The 24,533-nt window shown below is 44.6% G+C and overlaps 6 protein-coding genes across 6 annotated transcripts; 1 reads left to right on the plus strand and 5 right to left on the minus strand.

Moving 5' to 3' along the window:
* Window positions 1-104: 104 nt before the first annotated feature.
* FPOAC1_006119 (uncharacterized protein) lies at window positions 105-968 on the minus strand (the record flags this gene model as incomplete). Its single annotated transcript, XM_044850614.1, has 2 exons — window positions 105-411; window positions 610-968. The coding sequence occupies 2 exons, from the start codon at window positions 966-968 to the stop codon at window positions 105-107; spliced, it is 666 nt and encodes a 221-aa protein (XP_044709326.1).
* Window positions 969-15,971: 15,003 nt separating this feature from the next.
* FPOAC1_006120 (uncharacterized protein) lies at window positions 15,972-17,032 on the minus strand (the record flags this gene model as incomplete). The annotated part of the gene is made up of 4 exons (XM_044850615.1): window positions 15,972-16,104; window positions 16,185-16,629; window positions 16,671-16,796; window positions 16,900-17,032. 4 exons carry the CDS (start codon window positions 17,030-17,032, stop codon window positions 15,972-15,974), a joined length of 837 nt encoding a protein of 278 aa, XP_044709327.1.
* A 629-nt stretch (window positions 17,033-17,661) lies between these two features.
* Window positions 17,662-18,579, minus strand: FPOAC1_006121 (uncharacterized protein; the record flags this gene model as incomplete). Its single annotated transcript, XM_044850616.1, has 1 exon — window positions 17,662-18,579. The coding sequence occupies one exon, from the start codon at window positions 18,577-18,579 to the stop codon at window positions 17,662-17,664; it is 918 nt and encodes a 305-aa protein (XP_044709328.1).
* Window positions 18,580-19,316: 737 nt separating this feature from the next.
* Window positions 19,317-20,393, minus strand: FPOAC1_006122 (uncharacterized protein; the record flags this gene model as incomplete). The annotated part of the gene is made up of 2 exons (XM_044850617.1): window positions 19,317-19,477; window positions 19,529-20,393. 2 exons carry the CDS (start codon window positions 20,391-20,393, stop codon window positions 19,317-19,319), a joined length of 1,026 nt encoding a protein of 341 aa, XP_044709329.1.
* A 763-nt stretch (window positions 20,394-21,156) lies between these two features.
* Window positions 21,157-21,684, plus strand: FPOAC1_006123 (uncharacterized protein; the record flags this gene model as incomplete). Its single annotated transcript, XM_044850618.1, has 1 exon — window positions 21,157-21,684. The coding sequence occupies one exon, from the start codon at window positions 21,157-21,159 to the stop codon at window positions 21,682-21,684; it is 528 nt and encodes a 175-aa protein (XP_044709330.1).
* A 1,020-nt stretch (window positions 21,685-22,704) lies between these two features.
* Window positions 22,705-24,422, minus strand: FPOAC1_006124 (uncharacterized protein; the record flags this gene model as incomplete). The annotated part of the gene is made up of 3 exons (XM_044850619.1): window positions 22,705-23,981; window positions 24,042-24,259; window positions 24,322-24,422. 3 exons carry the CDS (start codon window positions 24,420-24,422, stop codon window positions 22,705-22,707), a joined length of 1,596 nt encoding a protein of 531 aa, XP_044709331.1.
* Between the last annotated feature and the right edge of the window lie 111 nt (window positions 24,423-24,533).

Genomic DNA, 24,533 nt, shown 5'->3' on the forward strand with positions numbered 1-24,533 from the left:
TCTCATTGACAATTTCTCTCTATGGAGAATTGAACCTGTTCTGGTAGGTTAGCGATGTTTAATCGGGAGAACAATGAACAAACAAACTTCAAACTCAACTCAAATCATCTGGTCGGCTGTCCTCTCGGAGGCGAAGGCATTCTTGCGCGAGCCGCTCTGACCTCTAGCCTTTCTGTGACCTCGCAATGTTCCTCTGCGACTGGACGAGAGGCTGATGTGTACGCTTGGTTATAAGGCTGTGTCAACGGAAATGATTGACGATTGTTCATGAGCGGAGCTGTGTCGACGGTCCGGCTGGGGAAGAGGTCGTCTATGGCTTCTAGGAGATCTTCATAGAGGCCTTTAACAAATGGGATGATTCCGCACATTTTCTGTGGAAAACACAGGCACCTTGGCTGATTGATGTCAAGACTGAGTTGTTAGTGAAACGTGCAAATTGGGACTAATCTGTTTGAGATCACGTGTCGTCAATAGACAGCCTGTCCTGTTGTACGAATGATTTATGCCCAAATTGTGAATGTAAAATTTTGTATTCATCCGTGATTATTTATGAATATAGTCTTGATCGGTATAATCCTCTTTAGATGTGAAACTTCCATGTTTATTTACACCTTGTGTGACCTTCCCGACTTTGTAAAGCTGTCCGTCTTCTCGCCCGACATACCCTCCTTGCTATCGTTCGTTTGCGCATTTTGACTATTGGTCTTCTTTTCTTTTTCTGTCAAATTCTGACTTTCGAAAGAGTTTGCGTCTCGTTTCCCGGGCGCGCCCTTGAGTGAAGCCATGGCGCCGTCGGTGTGGTCTGTGACTTTCTTGTCGTGCTTGAGATCGGACGAGACGGGGGTCTTGACTTTTCCTGACTCCATACGTAAGGAGGTATAAGGACCATACGTGGGTTTGCTTCGTAGTGCGGATGTGATGGTTGGGAGACGTCGAAAGGAAGATAGGGATTGGCGTGCGAGTGTCATTTTTGCAATTGGCCGTCGAGATGTACTGCAAACAATATGATCAAGGATGTAAGGTTACAGATTACGAAATTGGATAGAAGGATCAATTGAGACGAAAGATTGGAAGAATTGATGTAGTCGCAGGTTCGGTAATGAGGAGGCTGAACTACAAATAATGACGACATTGAAGAAGCCGAGATACAATCGTCATCATCATGGTTGATGTCATTGATACATCAGACCCATCGACTTTGACTTCGGTCTACTCGTTGGCTAGCCGGGAGGGGGTGCTAACTAAGCAAGCTTAGTTAGCTACAAAAGTATAAAATAAGGTAAAAAGTATAAAATAACCCTGTATAAGCTGCTATTATAAAATTATAACTTTTACTTACTAAAATTAATAATTTCTAGAATATTAATTAATAAAAAAGTTATATATTATATCTATTAAAATTATACCCTTATAATTAAATCTAAGAGCTACTTAGGCTATTATTCTTTTATATTAATAACTTTACTATAATTTTAATTATAATACTATTAACTATTAAAAGAAGCTATTAACTCTTTATATTACTAAAGCTTAATATACTAGCTCTACTTATATATCTATTAGCTATATCTTTAAGAGACTTAAGGCTATAAATACTATAGATTATAAGGATATTATTAATCCTAAGATAGGGTATCTATAGTAATTTATAAATAAAAAAAAAAAAGCTATTATATATTATATTATCTAGATAGAAAAGTTAGGCCTATTTACCTCTAAGTAAGAAATAAAAGATATAATATTTACTTTATAATGCCACTATAATCTTAATATAAGACCTATAAATAAGATATAGTATTCTTACTTTTATAATAATTATCTTAAGCTTATAAAATTAATATTAAAGTTAAGAGAAGCTTTATATATTAAATATAAAGAAGGCAATATTAATAATATAAAGGAGTAATTTTAATGCCTTAGTAATATAATAATAAAGTATAATATTAATACATTAGAGACCTAGAATATAAATAAAGTAGGAATTAAAGTTAAAATATTATAAGATAAAATAGAATACCTTATTATATATATTAAAAAGAAGTTAATAATAAAGGTATTTTCTTTATAAGATTATAAGACTTATATAGTTATTAGCTTAAGTAATATAGCCAGTATAATAATACTCCCCTGGTTAATCTTTAAGTTATTATTAATACTTAAGTAAGTATTTATTAAAGGTAATCTTAATATATACTTTACTTAATTAGACTTAGTATTCTTAAGTATAGTAATAATACTTAAGTAAGTAAAGTACTTTAATTAATACTTATAGGAGAAATCTATTACTATATAGAAATATTAGCTTAATTTTAAAGAGTAGTTTAAGTATAATAAGTATCTTTAGAATATAAATAACTACTTAATTATTTATAATATATCTCCTGCAGTAAGGCTTTATAATAAGGCTATATAGTAGCTACTTATTATTAATAGCTTTATAGGCTATAGCTTATTTAAATTATAAGAATATATAATAAAGTTTAATATTCTTATAGTATTTTTTCTACTTTATTTAATATATATATTCTAGCTAATAGATATAGGTATATTTTAATTTCTAAAGGAAATATATTAGAAAAAGCTTTATAAGGTATTATAGAAAGGAAATTTTACCTTTAGCTAGTATACTTTTATAGAAGCTTTTTAAGTATATACTTTCTTAATTAGCCTTTATTAAAAAAGGCCCTTTTTCTTATTAAAATCAGAAGATCTTTAATAAAGGCTTTATTACTACTTATATTATCTTAGGCTTTTAAAAAATAAGTATTTACTTTCCTATAGACTGACTTACTATAGAATATTTTCTTAAGAAGTAGCTTAAGAAAAAGAAAACCTTTATACTTACTTATTTCTTATTTTTTCCTTTAAATATATAATTTTATACTGCTTTTAATATTATTAAGACTATTAATAAGTAATATTATAATATCCTTAGTTCTCTTATACTTATAGGGCTTTAGTTGTTACAGCTCGAAGTCAGACTAACCTACCCTAGAGCCACAAGTAGATCAGATCACATGGCAATAGCATTATCGCCGTAACCTTAGTTAGACCGCCAGTTAGATCCTAAATATAGCTCCTTGAGCTACGTCTTATTAATAGAGCCTAACCTGCCTACAGTGCCTATCCATAGCAATAGAACCTATTCTGCCTAAAGCATTCCCTGTCTACCTATATCACTAGACTTAGCCCGTAATACTACATAGCTCCTATTATTAGACACTAAACGCGATATCTGCCTGCCTGCTCCTGCCCTTCCTGCCGGACAGCGTTAAGTTATTCCGCGACTATGCCCCAGAATACCTAGACGACTAGTTTAAGTACTTCCAGAACGTTTATACCTACGCTAAAAGTGCCTAGAACTATATATCTCAGCTAGAGAATAAGGCCTAGAACATGAAGGATAAACACCAAGGACTTAAGCAATCTATATAATAAATCACCGCTAAACGTAACTTTACTTAAGCCTAGCTTAAGTATACTGAACAATAACATAAGAAGGCCCTGAAGAGGAAGGATAATAACATCTTTAAGGCCTGCCTCGCTGAACGCCATGCCCTCAATGCCACCTAACCTACTGTACCTACTGTCTATAAACCCCTTGAGATTAGCGCCCCCGCTGAGCTTTATATAGCGACTCCTGTGGGAACGACTCCTCTGCCTTCTTCCCGATCTACCGAATTAACCGGTCTTACTGAACGATTACCTAACCCTGACAAGTTTAAAGGCGACTAGACTGACCTGCGCTGCTTTATCTCCCAGATATACTCGAAACTAAAAGCTAATTATAATCAATTCCCGACATGCCTTGCCCAAATATCCTATATAACTGGCCGTCTTAAGGGACGTGCCTATGCCTAAGTCTTACTGTATATTAAAGCCAGAGAATACTAACTCCCTGATTACTAGGATATTATTAATCTACTGGAATGCGCTTTTAGAGACCTAAACCGTATTAATAATGCCTGCGCTAAACTATTCTGCCTCCGCCAGACTTACAAGGATTTTAGCACCTTCTTCGCCGAGTTCCAACGCCTTACACTAGAAGGAGAAATATTAAAAGAGGCCCTGCCTACCCTATTAAAGCAAGCTATTTCCTAAGAGCTACGCGGAATACTGGTACATAACCCACCGTCTAGTTACCAATATCACGACCTGGCCGCCTTCCTATAAGAATTAGAAAACTGACGGCGCCGCTTTGCAGCTAACCTATAGCCTATGCTACGAAAGACAAATATGCCTCTGAAGGAACACCCCCTGACGCCTAGGAAGAAATCCCTATCGCCCTAAAGGGGAAAAAGCCCCCCTGAGAACCGCTAACTAGCCAAAGACCCTATAGACCTTAGCAATCAGCGCCGCTATAACCGCCCTAACTAACGACAGGAGAACAACCAGTGCTTCTATTGCAGTTTAGCTAACCACTACCTCCGCGACTGCCCTGAACCTGATACATGCCTAACCAGGTTCCGTTAAGCTGCCTTTGCTTATAGCCCCAACTGCACCAGCCAGCCCCCGTCTTTACACTTGCCTATATCCAGCCGCGCCAGTTCCTGCCGATTTAGACATTCCTGAGGACGCCAGAAAAACGGGGTAAGCCTGTCTTAAGTCAGCGCTAGGCTCCCTTCCCTATACCTACTATACTGAAGATTAAACTGTCCACCGCCTCCGTTTATAGAATCCTAATTAAGAACAAGAATAACCAACATTCAAACCTAATAATACTGCCTGCCAGCCTTAATATGGCCAGAAGAGAACCAATTCCGTCTTACGCTATAACTGATAGCAGAGCAGAAGGAAAAGGGTTTATCGATAAGAGCTGGGCTAAGTCCTAGAACCTAAAGTTTAGACCCCTGAAGAGAACCTTCGAGATTAAAGTATTCAATAGGCAACCTGCCAAGAGTAGGAAGGTTGCCTACTACGTTTACGCCAGACTCTGCATTACTGATCACAAGCAGAAGAGCATAATCTTCTACGTAACCCAGCTAGCCAGCTACCCTATTATCCTAGGAATGCCTTAGCTAAAGTAATATAACCTGCAGGTAGGCTTCGCGGCCCATACATTCACATTTAATAGCCTATACTACCAGAAATTCTGCAATACCCTAACCAAGCCTATAAGGATTAAGGCTTTATAGACTATCCTGAAGAAGTTTATACGCCAGATAAAAGGGAGTATCCTACCAGCCTTAGAGGGAAAGGATATCTTCCCGGTTTCCCTGCGAACTGCCTGAATATATAGCCAGAAGGACCATTACTGCCTCTTTACCGTTACCCTGAAGTAACTGGACTACCTGCTTAAGCCTAAGCCAGAGGTATTTATACTGCCAGAAGAACTTTAAGAGTTCTAAGATATTTTCTTGCCTAAGGAGGTAAAGAAGCTACTACTGCACCGATCTAGAGACTACTATATCGAGCTAACCCCAGGAGGAAAACTGCTATTTAGACCCTTATATGGAATATCCTGGAATAAACTGATAGCCCTACGAGAGTAGCTAGATAAGAATCTGCGTAAGGGATTTATCTGCCCGAGCTTATCGCCTATAGCCTCCTCGATACTATTTATCAAGAAACCTGGCAGTGGCCTATATTTCTGCATAGACTACCAAGCCCTGAATAATATTACAGTTAAAGACTGCTACCCGCTGCCCCTGATTAAAGAATCCCTAAATAACCTATCTAGTATGAAATACTTCTCCTGTATTAACATTATGTTAGCCTTTAATAATCTGCGCATTAAGGAAGGCTAGGAGTACCTAATAGCATTCTGCACCTGATTTGGATTATATAAGTCACTGGTTATGCCCTTCGGCCTAACAAGAGCCCCTGTGACCTTCCAGCAGTATATTAATGACACGCTAAAGGAATACCTAGATATATTCTGCACTGCCTACCTAGACGATATCCTAATCTATAGCTAGACCCAAGAAGAGCATGTTAAGCAATTAAAGATAGTGCTTAAAAAACTAAGAGCTGCCGGGTTATTTGCAAACCCAGCTAAATGCAAATTTATAGTTATGGAAACCAAGTTCCTAGGCCTTATTATAGGACGAGACAGTATCTGAATAGACTCTATAAAGATCAAAACTGTTAAGAATTGGCAAACCCTGACCTGCCTAACTAATATATAAGCTTTTATAGGATTTGCGAACTTCTACAGGAGGTTCATCTGTGACTTCTCTAAGCTTATAGCCCTATTAAACTACCTAATAAAGAAAGACATACTATTCGTCTGGGATAAAACCTGTAAAAAGGCTTTCTAAGACTTAAAGGGAGCCTTCATATTAGCACCGATCTTATGCCCCTTTGATTAGATAAAAGACGTAATCCTAGAGATAGATGCCTCTGACTATATATCCGCTGATGTGCTATTGTAATACGACGATAACGGAAGGCTATACCTAGTAGCCTTCTTCTCTAAGAAGTATATGTCCACGGAATGCAACTACAAGATCTACAATAAGGAACTTATAGCTATTATTTGCTGCTTCGAAGAATAGAGACCTAAACTGGAGAGGGCACCCTTATTAATAAAAGTAATCATAGATCATAAGAACCTAGAGTACTTTATAACGATAAAGTTACTTAATTGACAATAAGCCTACTGGTCTAAGTTCTTATCCTAATTTAATTTCCAGATTATATATCAACCTAGGAAATAGGGAATTAAACCTAATGCCCTAACCAGGAGGTCAGAAGACTTCCTTAAAGAGGGGGATAAGCGCTTAGCGCACTAAAGCCAGGTAGTCCTAAAGAAAGAGAACTAGCAACTTCCGCTGCTATAAGTCCAGAGAGCCCACATTCGCTACCTACTACAACAGAACTAACCTGCACTAATACCTAAGGAGCCATTACTCTCAATAGAGCTACTAGAAAAGATCGACTGCTTACTGAATAAAGGATACTAGACTAATAAAGACCTGCAGTTAATACTATAAGCCCTCAGGACCGACGCACCGCGACACCTAAAGATTACGCTTACAGAGTGCAAGATCGTCTAGGAATGACTATTATACCAGGACCACATCTATATCCCAAGCTACAATGCCCTCAAGACCGCCCTACTGAAAGCCTGCCATAAACACCCTATAGCAGGACACCCAGGTCATACCCACACTTATAACCTGCTTTCCTGGGATTACTACTGGCCTGGAATATTGGCCTACATCAAACAATAGGTTAAGAACTGCCATACGTATTGAAGAGCTAACCCAGCCCGAGAAGCAAAGCAAGGTATGCTAAAACCCTTGCCTATCCCTGAATGAGCCTGGTAACATATATCAATGGATTTTATCACATATCTGCCGCCTAGCGAAAGAAATAACGCCATCCTGATTATAGCCTGCCGCCTAACCAAGATAAGATATATCATCGTATACAAAGGAACCTGCGATACCGAAGACGCAGCCTATTACTACCTAAAGGAAGTGTAGAAGCTATATAGGCTCCTATAGACTATAGTATTGGACCAGGGACCCCAGTTTATAGCAGAGTTCTGGCAAAAGCTTACTAAATAACTGTCAATTAGCTTACTACTATCCACCGCTTACCACCCTAAGACCAACGAATAGACTGAACGCCTAAACGCTATATTAGAATAGTACCTGCAAGCCTACGTATTATACCTACAGGATGACTAGAACTAATAGCTCCCCCTGGCCGAGTTTGCAGCAAACTCCCTGAAATCTGAAACCACCGGCGTATCTCTGTTCTTTATAAACTATAGATTCTACCTGCGAATAGGCTTTAAACCTATGATTATAGTCAGAGGAACCCCAGCCACTAGAGACATAGAACAGTTCGCAAAGACAATAAACAATATCCTAGAGTACCTAAGATCAGAAAGCATTACCGCATAAGCCTATTATAAAGCCTAAGCGAACTGATATAGATGACCTGCCTAACGATACTAAGTAGGGGACTTAGTGTAACTAGACGCTAGGAATATTAAGACCTTTAGGCTACAGAAGAAACTAGACTGGAAGAATATTGGCCTATTAAAGATCGGCAAGGTCATCTCCCTATATGCCTATCGACTGGAATTGCCCGCCAGTATGAAGATATACCCCGTATTTTATATGAGCCTGCTAAAGCCAGCTGCCATCAATCCGCTGCCCGGTCAGAACGTAGACCTGCCACTGCCAGTAGAAGCTAAAGGAGTAAAAGAGTAGGAGGTTAAAGATATTATGGATTCCCGATGGGATAGATAAGGCTGAGGAGGCTGCCCTAGGCTAAAGTATACTGTGAAATAGGCTAGATATGTAGACCTAATAGAAGTCCCTGCTGCTTACGTAGAGAATGCTGCAGAGATTGTAGCGAACTTCTACAGGAGATACCCTAATAAGCCTAGACTATAGTAGCCTGTTTTGGCAGAGCTTGATGCTAAAGAGGGGGGCACTGTTATAGCTTGAAGTTAGACCAACCTACCCTAGAGCCATAAGTGGATCAGATTACGTAGCAATAGTATTATCGCTATAACCTTAGTTAGATCGCCAGTTAGATCCTAAATATAGCTCCTTGAGCTACGTCTTGTTAATAGAGCCTGACCTGCCTGCAGTGCCTATCCGTAGTAATAGAACCTATTCTACCTAAAGCGTTCCCTGTCTACCTATACCACCGGACTCAGCCCGTGACATTAGTATATTTATAATATTATTTATAAAGCTATAGTACTTAAGGATATTATTAAAAAGTATATAGATAATTAAAGAATTTATATTAAAAAGCAGTATTATAAAAGAAAGTAAGGCTACTATATAAAGACTATCTTTAACCTTATTTCTATAGTATTACTATAAGATCTATAAAATTAATAAAAAGAGGCTATTACTAATAATAAGAAAAAGTAATATAAATAGGGTATATAATTTATATAATCTATTATTATTAAGGAAATAAATTACCTTAAAGATAAGTAGTAAGAAAATAAAGAAGTTATTATTAATAGTATACTAAAGAGGCTATAGTTTAAGTAGTAATTTGTCACGGGCTGAGTCCGGTGGTATAGGTAGACAGGGAACGCTTTAGGCGGAATAGGTTCTATTGCTACGGATAGGCACTGCAGGCAGGTCAGGCTCTATTAACAAGACGTAGCTCAAGGAGCTACGTTCAGGATCTGACTGGCGGTCTAACTAAGGTTACGGCGATAACGCTATCGCCACGTGATCTGATCCACTTGTGGCTCTAGGGTAGGTTGGTCTGACTTCGAGCTGTGACATAATTAAAGTATATAAGGAAGTAATATAACTATTTATCTATAGATATATAGTATTTATAAATAACTTAAGTATTAAAAGAAAAGACTAATAGCTATATAATAGATATATAACTCCTTAATAATATATATAAAGCTATCTATAAGGTATAGTATACTATAAAGCCCTTTAGTACTATTAATCTTACTAGCCTCCTTTATAGTAATAATATAGTTACTTTTAACTTTATATAAGTATATAAATATAAGAAAATAGATAAAGAAGATAAAATTCTTCCTATAATTAAAGTTACTAGTAATAATAAAGTTAAAATACCCTTATTACTGCCTTATATACTTAACTCTAAGTTATTACTAACGTACATGATAAGCGGGTGCAACAGACAAGCGAGTGCAACAAAAAATCCCGCAATTTACATCTTCTCAACTTAATCAATTAATTTTCAACCACCAAATATGCCAGACCCAAATATTGAGGCTAGGATTCTTCTTGCACTTCGTGCCCTTCAAAATGACCCAAAATTAAGTCTCCGACGCGCCGCAGGCATCTACCAGGTCCGTTATTGGACTTTATATCGCCGACAGAAGGGTATCCTTTCTACGCGTGATTCTATCCCAAAATCACGCAAACTATCTGATCTAGAAGAACAGATCATAGTTCAGTTCATTCTCGATCTGGATTCGCGAGGGTTTCCCCCGCGACTGCGTTGTGTTGAGGAGATGGCTAACCGATTGCTCGCCGACCGCGAGACGCCGCCTGTCGGCAAGCGCTGGGCCTCTAACTTCGTCAAGCGACACAAAGACCTCAAGACGCATTTCCCCCGTAAATATGACTACCAGAGAGCCAAATGTGAAGATCCGACCATTATTCGCAACTGGTTTAGGCTCGTAGCAAATGTAATTGCGAAGTATGGCATCCGACCTGATGAAATCTACAACTTTGACGAGACTGGCTTTATGATGGGCGTTATTGCGAGCGGAATGGTCGTCACAGGTGCTGAAAGGCGTGGAAGACCAAAATCAGTGCAGCCTGGAAACCGGGAATGGATTACAGTCATTCAGGCGATCAATGCCGAGGGCCAAGCGATCCCGCCGTTCATCATAGGTGCGGGCCAATATCACCTCGCCCACTGGTACCGAGAAAGCAACCTCCCGGGCGATTGGGCTATTGCGACGAGTCCTAATGGCTGGACAGATAACGAGATAGTCCTCGAGTGGCTAAAGCACTTCGACCGGTGTACTACCAAGCAATCAAAGAATCGCTATCGTCTCCTGATCCTCGACGGACACCAAAGTCACCACTCGGTCGACTTTGAGAGATATTGCAAGGCAAATAAAATCATCACGCTTTGTATACCGCCTCATTCGTCTCATCTGCTGCAGCCTCTTGATGTCGGGTGCTTTGGCCTGCTTAAGAAGGCTTACGGGCGAGAAATCGAGCATTTGATCAGATGCTCCGTAACCCACATTTCCAAAACCGAGTTCTTGCCGGCTTTTTACACCGCCTACCAGGCCACAATGACAGAGAAAAATATTAAAGCAGCCTTTAGAGGAGCCGGACTTGCTCCTCTCGACCCAGAAAGTGTAATCTCGAAGCTCGATGTGCAGCTGCGGACTCCAACGCCTGTGGAGGAGGTAGTTAGCCCCTCGACCCCTTGGGTCTCAAAGACCCCAAAGACTATCCTTGAAGCCGACTCTCAGCTTGAATATCTTGAAAAGAGAATCAAAAGGCATAAAAGTAGCTCTCCAGAGTCAATTCTAGAAGCATTGAGGTCTTCTTCCAAGGGAACAAAGATAGTTATGCATAAGGTTGCCTTATTAGAGGCCAGGGTCCAAGATCTTGAACAGGCAAATAAGATACTAAGCCGGCGGCGGAGGGCAAAAAGAACCCGGCTACAGAAAGGAGGGGTGATGACAGTAGAGGAAGGAAGGCAAGTAATTGATCAAACGGATGTTGATGCGCAGGCGGTGGCTGGACCATCGAGAAGTGGTGGTCAAGGAGGGCCTCCGCGAATGAAGGAAAGGCGCTGTGGAGCGTGCGGCAAGACAGGACATAATGCAAGGACCTGTCAGATACTTGTCGCTATGTCTATGGAAGAATATAGCGATTAATTTTACTTAATTAATAGTCTGTTGTGTTTTTATTGCTATTTCTATCTGAGATGTTGTGATGTTGTGTTGCACTCGCTTGTCTGTTGCACCCGCTTATCATGTACGTTACTTATACTTCCCTTAACTCCTTATCCCTATTAATACTATATATAGCTTTATAAGTTACTTTATAATATTATTAGGGAAATAAGAATAATATAAGAAAATAGCCTTATTAATTAAGAAAATAGATATATAGTATATTTTAGTAAAAAAGCTATTTCCCTTACTAAAGTATTACTAAAGCTATTATAATTATTTCTTTTTGTCACGGGCTGAGTCCGGCGGTACGGGTGGACAGGGAACGCTTCGGGCGTAATAGGTTCTATTGCTACGGATAGGCACTGCAGGCAGGTCAGGCTCTATTAACAAGACGTAGCTCAAGGAGCTACGTTCAGGATCTGACTGGCGGTCTAACTAAGGTTACGGCGATAACGCTATCGCCACGTGATCTGATCCACTTGTGGCTCTAGGGTAGGTTGGTCTGACTTCGAGCTGTGACAGTGCCCCCCTCTTTAGCATCGAGCTCTGCCGAGACGGGCTACTGTGGTCCGGGCTTGTCAGGGTATCTCCTGTGGAAGTTCGCCACGATCTCTGCAGAATTCTCCACGTAGGCAGCAGGGACTTCTGTTGGGTCTGCATATCCGGCCCATTTCACAGTATACTTCAGCCTGGGGCGGCCTCCTCGGCCTCGTCTGTCCCATCGGGAATCCACAATGTCTTCAACCTCCCACTCTTCCACTCCTTCGGCTTCTACTGGCGGTGGCGGGTCTACGTTCTGACCGGGCAGCGGATTGGTGGCAGCTGGCTTTAGCAGGCTCGTGTGAAACACGGGGTGTATCTTCATGCTGGCGGGCAGTTCCAGTCGATAGGCGTACGGGGAGATGACCTTGCCGATCTTTAACGGGCCGATGTTCTTCCAGTCTAGTTTCTTCTGTGGCCTAAGGGTCTTGATATTCCTGGCGTCTAGCCACACTGGAGTCCCCCTACTTGGTATCGTCGGGCAGGTCGTCTGTGTCGGTTCGCTTGGGCTTCGTAACGGGCTTGTGCGGCAATGCTTTCTGATCTCAGGTGCTCTAGGATGTCGTTCATCGTCTTTGCGAACTGTTCTGCGTCTCTAGTGGCTGGGGTTCCTCTGACTGTAATCGTGGGTTCAAAGCCCATTCGCGGGTGGAATCCATAGTTTGCAAAGAACGGAGATACGCCGGTGGTTTCGGATTTCAGGGAGTTCGCTGCGAACTCGGCCAGGGGGAGCCATCGGTTCCAGTCGTCCTGTAGGTATGACACGTAGGCTCGCAGGTACTGTTCCAACACAGCGTTCAGGCGTTCAGTCTGTCCGTCGGTCTCAGGGTGGTAAGCGGTGGATAGTAGCGAGCTGATCGACAGTTGTTTGGTGAGCTTCTGCCAGAACTCCGCTACGAACTGGGGTCCCCGGTCCGATACTATAGTCTGTGGGAGCCCATGTAGCTTCCACACTTCCTTCAGGTAGTAATGGGCTGCGTCTTCGGCATCGCAGGTTCCTTTGCATGCGATGATATGTCTCATCTTGGTCAGGCGGCAGGCTATAATCAGGATGGCGTCATTTCCTTCGCTGGGCGGCAGATGTGTGATAAAATCCATTGACACATGTTGCCAGGCTCGTTCGGGGATAGGCAAGGGTTTCAGCACACCTTGCTTCGCTTCTCGGGCTGGGTTGGCTCTTCGACACGTATGGCAGTTCTTAACCCATTGTTCGATGTAGGCCAACATTCCGGGCCAGTAGTAATCCCGGGAAAGCAGGTCATAAGTGCGGGCACGACCTGGGTGTCCTGCTATAGGGTGTTCGTGGCAGGCTTTCAGCAGGGCGGTCTTGAGGGCGTCGTGGCTCGGGATATAGATGCGGTCCCGGTACAACAGTCGTTCCTGGACGATCTTGCACTCTGCAAGCGTAATCTTCGGGTGTCGCGGTGCGTCGGTCCTGAGGGCTTGTAGTATCGACTGCAGGTCTTCATCGGTCTGGTATCCTTCGTTCAGCAAGCGGTCGATCTCTTCTGGTAGCTCTATTGAGAGTGACGGCTCCTCGGGTGTTGGTGCGGGTTGGTTCTGTTGTAGTGGGTGGCGGATGCGGGCTCTCTGGACTCGTAGCGGCGGAAGTTGCCAGTTCTCTTTCTTTAGTACCACCTGGCTTTGGTGCGCTAAGCGCTCATCCCCCTCTTTAGGGAGGTCTTCTGACCTCCTGGTCAGGGCATCGGGTTTAACTCCCTGTTTCCCAGGTCGATATGTGATCTGGAAATTAAATCGGGACAGGAACTCAGACCAGCGGGCTTGTCGTCGGTTAAGTAACTTCGTCGTCGTAAAGTACTCCAGGTTCTTGTGATCCGTGATCACTTTTATCGGTGAGGGTGCCCCCTCCAGTTCGGGTCTCCATTCTTCGAAGCAGCGAATAATGGCCATGAGTTCCTTATCGTAGATCTCGTAGTTGCATTCCGTGGACGTATGCTTCTTGGAGAAGAAGGCTACCGGGTGCAGCCTTCCGTCATCGTCGTATTGCGACAGCACACCGGCGGATACATAGTCAGAGGCGTCTGTCTCCAGGATTACGTCCTTCGTCCAATCGAAGGGGCGTAAGATCGGTGCTGATGTGAAGGCTCCCTTCAAGTCTCGGAAAGCCTTTTCGCAGGTTTCGTCCCAGACGAACGGTACGTCTTTCTTTGTCAGGTGGTTCAACGGGGCTGTAAGCTTAGAGAAGTCACGGATGAACCTCCTGTAGAAGTTCGCAAATCCTGTGAAAGCTTGTACATCTGTCAGGCAGGTCGGGGTTTGCCAGTTCTTAACAGTTTCGATCTTTGCAGGGTCCATTCGGATGCCGTCTCGTCCCACGATAAGGCCTAGGAACTTGGTTTCCGTAACCATGAATTCGCATTTGGCTGGGTTTGCGAATAACCCGGCAGCTCTCAGTTTTTCAAGCACCATCTTTAATTGCTCGACATGTTCTTCTCGGGTCCGGCTATAGATCAGGATATCGTCCAGGTACGCAGTGCAGAATATATCCAGGTATTCCCTCAGCGCATCATTAATGTACCGCTGGAAGGTCGCGGGGGCTCCTGTTAGGCCGAAGGGCATAACCAGTGACTCATATAATCCGAATCGGGTGCGGAATGCTGTCAGGTACTCCTGGCCTTCCTTGATACGCAGATTATTGAAGGCCGATACGATGTCAATACGGGAGAAGTATTTCATACCAGACAGGTTATTCAGGGATTCTTTGATCAGGGGGGAGCGGGTAGCGGTCCTTAACCGTAATATTATTCAGGGCTCGGTAGTCCACGCAGAAGCGTAGACCACCGCCGGGTTTCTTGACGAATAGTACCGGGGAGGCTACAGGCGACGAGCTTGGGCGGATGAATCCTTTACGCAGATTCTCGTCTAGCCACTCTCGTAGGGCTGTCAGTTCGTTCCGGGACATTCCATACAAGGGTCCAAACGGCAGTTTTCCTCCTGGGGTTAGCTCGATGTGGTGGTCTCCAGATCGGTGCGGTGGTAGCTTCTCTGCCTCCTTAGGCGAGAAAACGTCCTGGAACTCTCGAAGTTCTTCCGGCAGCACGAATGCCTCTGGCTCAGGCTTAAGCAGGTAGTCCAGTTGCTTCAGGGTGACGGTGAAGAGGCGGTAACGGTCCTTCTGGCTGTATATTCGGGCGGTTCGCAGGGAAACCGGGAGGATATCCTTTCCCTCCAAGGCTGGTGGGATACTCCCTTTCATCTGGCGCATGAACTTCTTCGGGACGGTCTGTAAAGCCTTAATCCTTGTAGGCTTGGTTGGGGTGTTGCAGAATTTCTGGCAGTACGGGCTGTTAAATGTGAACGTGTGGGCCGCGAAGCCCACCTGCGGGTCGTGTTGCTTTAGCCAAGGCATTCCCAGGACAATAGGGTAGCTGGCTAGCTGGGTCACGTAGAAGATCATGCTCTTCTGCTCGTGATCGGCAATGCGGAGTCCGGCGCGGACGTAGTAGGCGACCTTCCCGCTCTCGGCAGGTCGCCCGTCGAACACTTCAATCTCGAAGGTTCTCTTCAGGGGTCTAAACTTCAGGTTCTGGGACTTAGCCCAGCTCTCGTCGATAAACCCTTTTCCTTCCGCTCCGCTATCGGTCATAGCGTAAGACGGAATTGGTTCTCTTCCGGCCACATTGAGGCTGGCAGGCAGTATCATCAGGTTCGAACGTTGGTTGTTCTCGTTCTCAATCGGGATTCCATGAACGGAGGCGGCGGACAGTTTAATCTTCGGTACAGTAGGTGCGGGGAGGGGAGCCTGGCGCCGACTTAAGACAGGCTCACCCCGTTTTCCTGGCGTCCTCGGGAGTGTCTAGATCGGCGGGAACTGGCGCGGCTGGATGTAGGCGAGTGTGGAGACGGGGGCTGGCTGGTGCGGTTGGGGCTATAAGCGAAGGTGGCTTGACGGAGCCTGGTTGGACGTGTGTCAGGTTCGGGACAGTCGCGGAGGTAGTGGTTGGCTGAACCGCAACGGAAGCACTGGTTGTTCTCCCGTCGTTGGTTAGGGCGGTTATAGCGGCGCTGATTGCTGAGGTCCATAGGTTCTCCGGCTGGTTGGCGGTTTTCGGGGGGGCTTCTCCCTCTACGAGGCGATGGGGACTTCTTTCGGAGTGTCTGGGGGTACTCCTTCAGCGGCATATTCGTCTTTCGTGACGCAGGCTGTGGCTCCGCTGCGAAGCGGCGTCGTCGGTTTTCCAATTCTTGTAGGAAGGTGGCTAGGTCGTGATATTTATAGCTAGGCGGTGGGTTGTGTATAAGCATTCCGCGTAGTTCTCGGGAGACAGCTTGTTCCAACAGGGTAGGGAGGGCCTCTTCTGACATTTCTCCTTCCAGCGCGAGGCGTTGGAACTCGGCGAAGAAGGTGCTGAAATCCTTGTGAGTCTGGCGAAGGCGGAATAATTCGGCGCGGGCATTATTGATCCGGTTCGGGTCTCCAAAAGCGCGTTCTAGTAGATCGATAATATCCTGGTAGTCGGGGAGTTGGCATTCACCAGCTTTAATGTGCGGTAGGACTTGTGCATAGGCGCGTCCCTTAAGACGGCCAGTTACATAGGACATTCGGGCGAGGCGTGTCGGGAATCGGTCGTGGTTAGCTTTTAGTTTTGAGTGTATCTGGGAGACGAAACGGCGTAGGTCGCTCCGTTCGCCCTCAAACTTGTCAGGGTCGGGTAATCGTTCGGTAAGACTGGTTGATTCGGTAGATCGGGAAGAAGGCGGAGGAGTCGTTCCCATAGGAGTCGCTACACGAAGCTCAGCGGGAGCGCTAGTCTCGGGGGTTCACGGATAGTAGGTACGGTAGGTCGGGTGGCATCGAGGGCGCGACGTTCGGCGAGGCGGGCCTCGAAGATGTCGTCGTCCTTCCTCTTTAGGGCCTTCTCGTGTTGTTGCTCAGTGTACTCGAGCTGGGCTCGGGCAAAGTTACGCTCAGTGGTGATTTGTTGCAGGGATTGTTCGGAGTCCTTGATGTTTATCCTTCATGTTCTGGGTCTCATTCTCCAGCTGGGATATACGGTTCTGGGCGTTCTCGGCGTAGGTATAAACGTTCCGGAAGTATTCGAACCAATCGTCTAGGTGTTCCGGGGCATGGTCACGGAATGACTCGACGCTGTCCGGCAGGAAGGGCGGGAGCGGGCGGGCAGACATCGCGTTCGGTGTCCAACGGTTAGGAGCTACGTAGTGTCACGGGCTGAGTCCGGCGGTACGGGTGGACAGGGAACGCTTCGGGCGTAATAGGTTCTATTGCTACGGATAGGCACTGCAGGCAGGTCAGGCTCTATTAACAAGACGTAGCTCAAGGAGCTACGTTCAGGATCTGACTGGCGGTCTAACTAAGGTTACGGCGATAACGCTATCGCCACGTGATCTGATCCACTTGTGGCTCTAGGGTAGGTTGGTCTGACTTCGAGCTGTGACACTTTTACTTTAAAATAGCTAATAAATTAATAGAAGCTTTAAATTATATCTTTTTATTAATTTAAGCCTATTTTAATAAGATTTAAGTATTATTTAATTAAAAAAAATAGTATTTTAATATAAATTATACTAAATAGGTATTTTTCAGGATATCTTACACTTTTTACCTTATCTTATACTTTTATAGCTAACTAAGCTTGCTTAGTTAGCACCCCCTCCCGGCTAGCCAACGAGTAATGAAATTCCGAATCATAACTCACAAACGCATATGAACTGAGACGTCTCACTTATATGAGTCTAGTGAGATCATGACAACAACTATGAGAGACAGTGAAGGATTTCACACGATAAGGTGTTCTTCAGTTGTATGTACTTTGAACCCAGGAATCCTCCCTTTTCAGGAAATCAGTAAACAAAGTCAAAGGAATTCCCCATCTCTGAACATCCTCAATATCGACCTTGCTCTCCAAGTCTCGGGCCATGACCTGTATGGCAACAAAAAAGTCCGTCGCCATCTTCTCTTCAATTTCCTCCTTGGCTAAAAACGTGGTTCTGAAAGACCTCCCAGTCGCTTCCCCTAGCTGACTTGTGATCTCAGCAAGGGATAGCTTTTCGCTTGCAATCGGTACAAACTGCCTGTTGAAACGCTCTGGCTCACGGAATGCAGCTACGGCAAACTTGGCGATATCCTCCACATCCACCTGTGGGAGGCGTGTTTCGGGTGTATAGGCTGTCTTCAAAACGCCGTCGCGTACAAGATCGGGATACATCATATTGACCTTTGGTTCAAGGAAATTGCACATAAAGAACCCAGGTCGAAGAATTGTCCAAGCATCAAATCCAGCTTCTTGGACGAGATTCTCAATGTCGCGTTTCCAGCCATGTCCCCGGCAAACCGGATGATTCGGATCGTGGTATTGTCCCTTTTCAAGATCTTTTATGGCCATGCCACTGGAGTAGATGACGTGTTTAACGCCAGTTTGCTTCGCGATATCGAGGATTCGCTTAGCGTGGGGGACTTCGGATGTGAAGGTTGCAAGGTTGGGTACCACATTCAGAAAGACATGGGTGCATCCGTCTATGGCTTTCTTAAGAGTTTCCTCGTTTTCCCAGTCGCCAGGAAATACTTCGACGCCCATGCTTTGGAGCTCCTTTGCGTTGGGGGACTCCATGTTACGAGCTGTGGCGCGTGCAGTCCAGCCTATGTCGACGAGTTGCCTGGCAACTGCAGAGCCCTGTCTCCCTGTCGCACCGGTTACAAAGACAATAGAAGACATTCTGCTCTCTTGCTATAGGTAATAGTGATTGTGTGATTCGATATTACATGAACAGCAAACATGTTCTTATAGAATCACAGTCTATGAAATATACGCTTGTTCTTCTAGACCGGATGTATTGGCTAAGTCCTGCGGAGTTCGTTGCGGACTTCCAGAGTGATCGGGACCTTTTTTACCCCGACGCCCGACACATATGGGCATTGTGTTCGATGGTGGTCGATTACACTTGATCTTTATTCTTATCCTTGTTCAAGAGCGCAGAGGCGCAACCAATACGGATGTTCCGGATCTAGACACCGTTGTTCCTTTTTTAGTCGTTGTGTTCAGCCATACAAGAGAATTGGTAATCAATTCAGGTGTTCGGCATCAAAACACCCCGGTTCAAGTAAGCACAAGGGAAGATCGAGACCCATAATAAGCCTCGATTGCTAAAATGAAAAGAATGATCTGACGTGCCATGCATTGTCCAGAACCCTGGCTAATGGGTGGCAGACAAAATGACCTTCTAAGTCTTAGGTTACAAAAATAAATAGTCTAAGAGTTATGTCTAAAGGGCATAAAGTGGCCCACTAATTTCGTCTCTTAAGCTTACAAAGGCCAATTTTTCTGATACCCTAAGGCCTGGATATACACAACTGTAGTTCTTTCCACACAATACATTTGTTCAAGACGTCTTTTGACCGCAAATCACGTATCTGGATCTTTTTTAGACATGTTCAAAATGCGATACGAATGACTTACACAGGCCAGTAGGCGTGGATTGAGGTGTTCTTGATGTCTTTACGCACGTTTGCGAGGAACACATCCAATTCGGGCTTCGACCATCCTAAAACTCTGGTGAATAGAGCATTACTAATTGCTTCGAGGCCGCTTGAAATATTCTCAAGTGTCCATGATCCTTGTTCGTGTTAGTATATCTGTTCTTGTCTTTGCATAACGAGTACCTTACCTAGCTCCTTGTACTTTTTGTCTTTTGGCCAACGGTTTTGAGGCCACTTGTAAACTCGTAGTGTGACGTTCTTGAAACCAGCCTCTTCCATCTGGGACTTGTAAAAGGCTGTACCGCCAAATGGTCGACCAATCTTTTCTGTGCTCTCCAGTAAAAGATTCGACCATTTATGGAGCGCCGTGTCTGGGGACATGGTACCGTCATCAGATGTAGGAGGCAGAATATCTACAACCTCAATCCAGCCACCAGTTGCCAGGTTTTTGAAGCTTTGTTCAAAAAAACTTGGCCAATTGGCGAACGAGACTGTCATGAACCGGCAATATATATAGTCAAATGGCTCGGAAAAAGTCCATTCATCCTCCATATCATCCACCTGGAACTGAACGTTCGGAGGCACCAGAGATGGCTGGATTGGACTCAAATCTACTCCGGTCACAACCGTCATGGGGTGTTCATCGGCAAAGTCGATTGCCCAGATTCCGGTTCCCGTTCCAACATCAAGAACACGACGCACAGGTATACTTCCCTCTTGATAGATGGGAGCAAGATGAAGCTGATTGTCAAAAGTCAAAAGACAAAGACTGTGCTGGAAGTCCAGCCGGTCTTGTTCCAGATCGTCGTTCGGGCCAATGTACGCGCCATCTTTATGAGCATGATATGTTCGTCCATTCTCTTCTCTATACTTGTAAATAGTAGAGCTAAGCGAAGCAGTTGAGCTATCATAATCGGCATAACCGAGCGTTGAGTCATTGTCAGTGACGTTGTCATCTGCGTCAAGCTGGCCCGCGGGTTCAGGTGGTAGTGTTTGTCCATGTGGCGACGATTGTTGGGAAGCCGTCTTTGCTGATATAGGTTCTTCGGCCATAATTACGACACAGATGACATTAACTATTTTTACGTGATGAATTGTTGAACCAACGAGTGGAGTGAAGAACAAATTGAAAATGAGCGATTTATAGCGATTGCGATTCTCAAAGAGGCATACCAAGCGAGCGTCGGGAGGAGGTGATTCTGGGAATAACAAGTACAATACGGAAACAACAACTTCCCATGTATATAGTTGGTAATTGGCTGGCAGCCACGTGAGTTATTTCAAGGTTCTTGCACATTGGCATCTTCTACATTCAACGGCAAACAAAACCAGCAGACACTACGTGAATGCATAGCTCACATCCTTTCTTGTTCTGGTGTAGTTTTGACCAAAGGTGTAAATGTCCAAGTGGTTGTTTCTATGAGTGACGGTATTGAATTTGGTGATTCCATATCACAATTGGATCGCAGTTGTGTTCGGCTTGGACTCCAAACCAACATCTGATATGTTCAATACCATTACTATTAACCAACGACCTCTAGGCATTCACTGAGAGACGGTATCACATATCCAAACTTGTTTCTAAGGACACAGCTATGCAACAGGAAACATCTCAATTGTTTAATTTGCACAAACACGTCTGTATCTGATCTATGAGTACGTACCCCTGAGTATAAAAGGGGGAAGATTTCCTCCCAAGAATTCTTTTCCTTTTCCTCCTCAAACCATTCTGCCAACGAAAGCAAAGTAAGAAACAACAGTTTCTTACTACGAAAACTACAGCAAACTTTTACTATCCCAGTAAACAATCGCCAAGATGCCGCGGCGTCAAACATTCGACAGAGATGAAGGCAGGTTGCCTGCAGGAATGAAACGTGTCGGATACGATTCTGACACGGGAGTCTACACATTCCAGGCTGCCGATGGCACGCTCTGGGAGATGTCCCCGGGGACGGAGTATGGGCAGTTGAAGAGAGCCGGGGGCAACCTGCGGGCAGACTCAGACTTCCGGCGGAGGAACCTGCAGTTCTTCGGGACTGCCCATACTGTGGAGTCGTCTACAGAGGTCGATGGAGAGCACGATTCGGGTCCTGAAGACCTAGATGATATCGTGCCTCTTCCACGATACGAGACTTCACGATACGTGCCTCCAGCGCGATACCAGTATCCACGATACGTGGATACTCGTCGCGCTACAGCGCCTCCGCGTGTCACTGATGTACTTCAGAGACGCTCATCACGTCTTGAATCTCTCAGACAGCGAGTCAAGTCTGTAAAGACCTCGCTCGTTGGAAGTGTCAACAAGACACTGGAAGAGGTCAAGTCTGCCTTCAGAAACACCTAGAGGTGCTGAAGCAGTGCTAGAGCTGTAAAGCTCGGCGTGGTGTCGGGGATGATGCACTAAACAGCTGGATGGCGAAGACCGGAAAGCTGCAGCGTGCCAACAATGACAGTACTGGCTATTGACAGTACTGGAAATGAGAGATGAGGGTGGTGGGGGTGTACATCGAGAGCTCGACTCTCAGGACCGGAGCTGGTATGATTTGGGACTGGAGTTTTGATATTTCAAGTGCGATTTCCTAGACAGATTGAGAATGGACAAATTAATCTCTTATTATTTATAAACGACTGTAAAGAACTCTTACGTGAACTTGTAATGGCGTGTGATAACCATAGCTTAGCTGATTTGTTGGCAAATCTTGACAGAATCAAAATGTCAGTATCAATTGCGAATCGCCAGGGTGAGGTTTGTGCGTCTTCATTGCATACTCTATCTAGAGTGTGCAGAAACTTGCACAGTTCATCTGGAGGTCCTGATCAATGTCACCGCCAATGAATAATGGATTTTTTTATAGGCCGAATTTCCTATTTTTGTATAATCTTCTGACATACTTTGCAATATGGTTAGACTTATCACCTCCAACGACAGATAACCTCGGAAGCCGGTAAACCCCATGGGATAGCGGCAGGATCAAGATTTCTTGCGTTCATGTCTTCTAGACTTTTTTTTGTAATGGTAACAATAACAGTAAGAGCATTGGGAGTTTTATATCTAGCCATGCCGAACAGATGCATCATTTGGCTTCGTTGAACACTAGGTAGGTAACATGAGTCAAATATGGAACATATCGCTTGTTTTGTACAATGCTGGCCCAGTTATGAATTGAATGAAAGCCGAACAATGACGGGTAGGCAACAATAGAGACATAGAGTGTTGCATGAATTGGCCCAACTTGACATTGTCAAGTATTATGAGATAAAAACTCAGAATTGCTAGTATTTGGGATTTAATATCGCCCGCCTGAAACGCCATCTCTATAGCGAATCCCGAAATAAGTCTTTCTTTATGTAATTGAATGCATCATTAAACAACCAGCAGAGACTCTGTATATCTGGTCTCTTGTTTGCAAAGAGTATACTCCAATTCGAGTCTTGTTCCGGAGTGGCTGTTGATCACTTGCTCCCATGATACACACTCGACCCTCTGTGACACTTCGATTTCCTCCATCTTCTTTACACGTCCCCTTCCAACTCGACTTTCTTCAATCTCAGCTATTCTTTCCACAGCTCTCGCTGCAGCGGCACTGTCCCAGACTGCCTCCCGGAGCGGCTGTCGTCTCAGGATTCTCAGCACATCCCTTCGGACCATAGGGTCTCGACATTTGGCTCCGATGATGTAAAGAATTGGTATAATAGCTACGTCTTGAGTGAATCTCGGTTTTGATGATCCTTCGTAGTTTTGGTGTCCCAATGCGACTTCATCTACCATTGCGACGCATTGCTGAAATACGGGCAGAAATATGTCGTACTCCATCTCTCTACCCGGGCCGAGACTGCTGACAAGGATCCAAAGAACGGTATTTTGGAGTTTCAATAACGTTGTAAGATGCACGATATCGGTACTGTAGTGATTAGTTGTGCTTAACGTGTCGTCGAATTGATACCGCCATGTCTCTAGCTCCGCAATAACAAGCTGTTTGGAATCGACGGATGGCACACCGCCTAGGAAGGATGACTCTTGCGCCATCCAGTACAGTCTCATGGCTCGCGCAAGTAAGATCTGGTGGTGATTTGCGGCATCATCCACTGACTCAAATGCCTCGCTCGAGAACAGAGCTTCTCGTCCAGTTTCCTGTATGTCTACCGGGCTCCAACCGACTAGGTAGGCACCAGCTTGCATATCGAGACGCCTCAGCTGCCTCACAACTTCCATGAGAAACGAATTCACTCTGGAGACACAGCTTCCATCTAGCATGAGACTAGGAATACTGTGCGAGAGTTGCACTCCTCCTTGCAGATGTATCATCGCCCGATGATAATTGCCCGCCAAGTTGTCAAAGCTTGTGAACAAGTAACATACTAATAATGTGGTTGTCATTGCTTCGACGTCATCACAGCTCTTTTGTGCCAGAAAAAGCTGTATGGCTTTGTTATAATGGAAAAGAGCCTTGTATTCTGACTGTCTAGAACAGCCGTCATGGTAGCTTCGGTGAAGCAGGGACAGTGCAACAGCAGCATGTCTCACTGACGGGATTGTTTGGGAGAACAACATAAGTGTCTCGCGCCATGGCTTACTTGGGTAGTACTCGTTCAGATGCTTGACGGAGATGGCTTCGAAGAATGACATAGCTTCTGCTTGGTCTGAATCAACTGGTAGCAACATCAAAGCTCTCGGATTTTCCAGGATCAGGCTGTGGTTACTTTGGTAATGTAGGCATGGCGCTTGCCGGGCGTTGGAAGTAGCGCATGGGTTTGCCAAGCCGTGGGTGGCTGTTGTAGCAGGCCCTGAGTGATGACACTGGCTTGTCTTTGCCTCAACCCCGACAAGGTGTACCACATCATAGCCGTCACAGATCCGCCCTGTCGACTGACACTTGAGGCATGATGGCCGACCCTGGTCACATTTGATTCGTCGTATTCTTTAGTATTGTTTGTGAGTTCTTTGTTCAATCAAGATGGCGATGAGCTAGACGGGACTTACTTGCATGTTTTACAGCCCAGTCTCGACTTTGGGGCGAATTGTCGAGGTTTCTTTCTCCATGCCTGACTGTTGGTTCCAGTTTTGCTGTTCGGACTGCTCATTGCTGCAGCTAATATTGGTACACAAATCTAATTCAGAGGCGCAAAGAGGACGCAGAGATGTTTTGCAGAACAAAGTAATGTCACGAGGAACAATCAGCTGGCCAGGCTAGG

The sequence above is a fragment of the Fusarium poae genome, chromosome 2 (genome assembly GCF_019609905.1).
Source record: "Fusarium poae strain DAOMC 252244 chromosome 2, whole genome shotgun sequence".
NCBI lineage: Eukaryota > Fungi > Ascomycota > Sordariomycetes > Hypocreales > Nectriaceae > Fusarium > Fusarium poae.